This window comes from Leopardus geoffroyi, chromosome D3 (assembly GCF_018350155.1).
Source record: "Leopardus geoffroyi isolate Oge1 chromosome D3, O.geoffroyi_Oge1_pat1.0, whole genome shotgun sequence".
NCBI classification, from domain to species: domain Eukaryota; kingdom Metazoa; phylum Chordata; class Mammalia; order Carnivora; family Felidae; genus Leopardus; species Leopardus geoffroyi.
Window position 1 is genome coordinate 9,587,635 of NC_059339.1, and position 4,279 is coordinate 9,591,913.

Genomic DNA, 4,279 nt, shown 5'->3' on the forward strand with positions numbered 1-4,279 from the left:
CCTTGTGCACTGTTGGTGGGAAGGTAAATGGATGCAGTCACTATGGAAAACAGTATTAAATTTCCTCAAAAAATAAAAATAGAGGGGCACCTGGGTGGCTCAGTTGGTTAAGTGCCTGACTTCGGCTCAGGGCATGATGCCACGGTTCGCGATTTCGGGCCCCTCATCGGGTTCGCTGCTGTCAGCTCAGAGCCCACTTCGGATCCTCTGTCTCTTTGTCTCTCTGTCTCTCTGCACCCCCCCCCCCGCTTGTGTGCTTTCACCCCCCCCCCCCAAATAAATAGACGTAAAAAAAATTAAAAATAGAACTGCCATATGGTCCAGCAATCTGGACCTGGATATATTCTGAGTAATCCCACTTCTGAGTATATAACCAAAGGAAATGAAAACAGGATTTTGAAGAGATATCTGCACTTTCATATTCACTGCAGCATCATTCACAACAGCCAAGATACAGAAACAACCTAAGCATTTAGTAGGGATAAAGAAAATGTGGTACGTGAGTACAGTGGAATATAATTCAGGCATGAGAAAGAAACCCTGCCATTTGCAACATTATGGATGAACCTTGAGGGCATTATGCTAAGTGAAGTAAGTCAGACAGAAAGATAAATATAGTTAGGACACCTGGTTGGCTCAGTTGGTAGAGCATGCGACTCTTGATCTTGGGGTTGTAGGTTCGAGCCCCATGTTGGGTGTAGAGATCGCTTGAAAAAAGATAAAATCTCTTAAAAAATACTGTATGATTTGTATTATATTTGGAATCTAAAAGAGCTGAACTCACAGAAAGAAAGTAGAATGGTGGTTACCTGCTGCTAGATGCTGAAGGAAGTGGGGAAATGTTGGTTAAAGGGTACAAACTTTAGTTATAAGATCAATAAATTCTGGCGATCTGGTACAGCATGGGGATTACAATTACCGATATCATATTATATACTTATATTCTTGAAAGTTGCTAAGAGAGTATACCTCAAATGTTCTTACCACAGAAAAAAAGAAATGGTAATCATATAACGTGATAGAGGTATTAGCTAATGCTATTGTGGCAATCATTTTGCAATACAGGATTGTATCTAACTTACACAATGTTATATGTCAGTTATATGCCCATAAAGCTGAAAAATAAATAACAGAAAAAAATATAGGAGACATTTAAAAAATAATCTGAAAAAAAAAAAAAAGGGGGTGCCTGGGTGGCTCAGTCGGTTAAGTGGCTGACTTTGGCTCAGGTCATGATCTAGCGGTCTGTGAGTTCGAGCCCCGCGTCGGGCTCTGTGCTGACAGCTCAGAGCCTGGAGCCTGTTTCAGATTCTGTGTCTCCCTCTCTCTGATCCTCCCCCATTCATGCTCTGTCTCTCTCTGTCTCAAAAATAAATAAACATTAAAAAAAATAAAAAATAAAAAATAATCTGAGGGGCGTGTGGGTGGCTCAGTGGGTTGAGCAACAGGTCATGGTCTCCTAATCCTTGGGATCGAGTACGCCGTGTTGGACTTTGCGCTGACAGTGAGAAGCCTGCTTGACATTCTCTCTCTCTCCCACTCTGCCCCTCCCCCACTTGCTCTCTCTCTGTCTCAAAATAAATAAACATTAAAAAAAATAAAAAAAAAATAAAACAAAAGATAATCTGAGTGGAAGAGGCTTTCTAGGCATGACATAAAAGCCAGAGACATAAAAGAAAACACTGGAGAGGGGCACCTGGTTGGCTCAGTCGGAAGAACATGCAACTCTTGATCTTGGAGTTGTGGGTTGGAGCCCCACGTTGGGTGTGGAGATTCTTTAAATAAGTAAATAAACTTAAAAAAAAAAAAAAAAAAACAGTGGGCAGCCCCTCCTACAACAACAACAACAAAACCTTTAAGACAAAAACAAAACCAAAGAAGGCATAAGCTAAGTAAAAAGATCAATGATGATGGCAGAAAATATTTGGACCATATATGAAATGATCAAATGTTCATTGCATTGATATATAGAAAGCAGCTAGAAATCAGTTTTAAAAAAACCAACAACAATCCAATAAAAAACTGAGCAAGGTACCTGAATGGTTCATTTGTAGCAGAGGAAGAATGCAGGACTTCATACAGGCAAAGATGTTCAAGCTCACTTCTAGGAAGGAAATGCAAATTAATGAGGGAGTGAATTGCTACTTTTCACCTATATGATTAATAAAGCTTTAAAAAGTCTGATAAATTGTATTGCTGAGGGTGTGAGGAAACTCATATGTGACGGCGTGGGGCAGTAGTAAGTTAATCAAGCCTCTACAGAGGGTAATACAGCAATATCTAAAGTAAACCCTGGAACAACACAGGAGTTAGGAGCGCAGATCCCCCTACACAGTCAAAAATCCACATGTAACTTTTGACTCCCCCAGCACTTAACTATTAATAGCCCACTGTTGACCAGAAGACTTATTGATGACATAAAGAGTCAATTGACACATATTTTGTATGTTATATGTATTATGTACTGCATTCATACAATAAAGTAGGATACAGAAAATGTTAAGAAAATCATAAGGAAAAGAAAATATATTTACAGTACTGTAAAAAATCCGCATCTAAGTGGACTTGCACGGTTCAAACCCGTGTTGTTCAAGAGCCGATGTGTAGATTTAAATTGTAAATATCCTTTATCAGCTCCATTTCTACGAATTTCCCAAGTAAGTCAAAGATACACATTTTGGCATTGTTTATAATGGCCCAAGATTGGAAACAACCTAAAAATCCATCCTTGGGGAATTCATTAAATAAAAATGGTACATGAATCCAGTGGAATTCTGTGTAACTGTTTAAGAGAATGGAGACACCTTCCTTGTGTGAGGGTGAAGAACCATCTCCCACACGTATTATTAGGTGAAAAAAACAGGACGTCTTGAAGAAAGGAAGGTGGCGGCCTGAGGGCTGCTTTCAGAAAAGAGTGCGGTTCACTTTTCAGTTTATCTCTGCAGCTGATCTCCAAACCTATTGCCCCCTCTTCCTGGGCACACAGCTCATTTTCCAGACTCCTTTATCTGGAGGAATGGCCAAGCGACTAAATTCTAGCCAGTAAACAGGCTCAGCCATAAAAACTCCCTATGTGCCATCTTTAACGCATTTTTCTCCTCTGGGTGTCTGAAATGACGTTGAGCTCCCCAGTGACTTTGGGAATCACGTCTGAACATCAGAGTCATACAAAGAAAAGAGCCTGGGTCCCTGGGCTTCTGTCTGGAGGGGAACATCTGTGTGAGACTCGAAGTGAATTGGGACTGTATTGTGTTTGGTTACTGGAACTCCGTGGCATATCTGTTATAGCAGCTCTGTTAATTATTTATCCTTTTGATATCATGTTAGCTCTTCAAAGCAAAGCAAAGCAAAGCAAAACACACACACACACACACACACACACACACGCACACACACTGTGAGTCTCCTTCAGACCTTAGATCAACAACTTTGCCTGGTATTTAATCCCTGGGCATTGGTCAACCTCTTCAGCTTCCGCTCCAGGGGCAAGAGCCTCAACAGCAAGGCAGACACCTGCAGGTTTCTTCACCTCCTCCTGCTTTTGTTGGTATTATCTGGTTGAAATGCACACATCTGACCCTGCGTCCATCCCCCTTCCTAGCAAACCTCCTCTGATTCTTCCCTGTTCTCCCCACTGTCCTGCTCCAGAATGTCCCCTGAATGAAACAGTTTGCAAAACCCTTGCCTCCCCCCCCCCCCCGCCCCCCCCCCCCGCTCTCTTTGTCCATTCTCCACAGAATCAGAAACGAGTTCACAGAAGTCATCCTTCTGTGAACTCCTCACCACTGCCTGTAAGACCTTCTGAAAACAATTCGGGTCTCACGGGTCACTTAAAAGCCGTGCTCTCCGCTCCAACCCTGTATTCACCCTGTTTCCTTCACATTCCTCACCCCTTTCTGAAATTACTTCGTGTTTGGTTTAAGGTCGGTGTCTCTCCCCTTTACAGTAGCCCCCAGAAGTCAGGGCCAGGGTCGCTCCGGATCAGGCCCGTCCACATCAGGGTTAGGGCACACATTAGGGGGTCCATGCGCGCTGAATTCGCAAGGTCGGGTGAGTCCACACAACCGGCGCGCACGCGGGGGCCAGTAGCGGTGCACCAAGGGGTGCGGAGCAGGGATCAGCCCAGGGCCTAGGGTGGGAGGGGGAGGGGGTGGGCTGCGGGGCAGCTCCGCCAGGAACCCGGGGGAGGTGGCAGACACGCCCCCCCTCGGCCCCTCCTCGCGCCTGCCCATTGGCGGCCGCGCCGGGGGCGGGGAGAGGTCGCGGTCGCCGTGATCCC

The 4,279-nt window shown here is 44.3% G+C and overlaps 1 protein-coding gene across 1 annotated transcript in view; it reads right to left on the reverse strand.

Annotated features, from left to right (window-relative positions):
- LOC123587324 (BRCA1 associated protein) overlaps window positions 1-4,279 on the reverse strand; it is a 96,744-nt gene that overhangs the window by 91,598 nt on the left and 867 nt on the right. Inside the window, exon 2 of the mRNA XM_045456989.1 lies at window positions 2,036-2,104. Coding sequence (XP_045312945.1) covers window positions 2,036-2,104 — 69 coding nt within the window. The remainder of the gene's footprint in view (window positions 1-2,035; window positions 2,105-4,279) is intronic.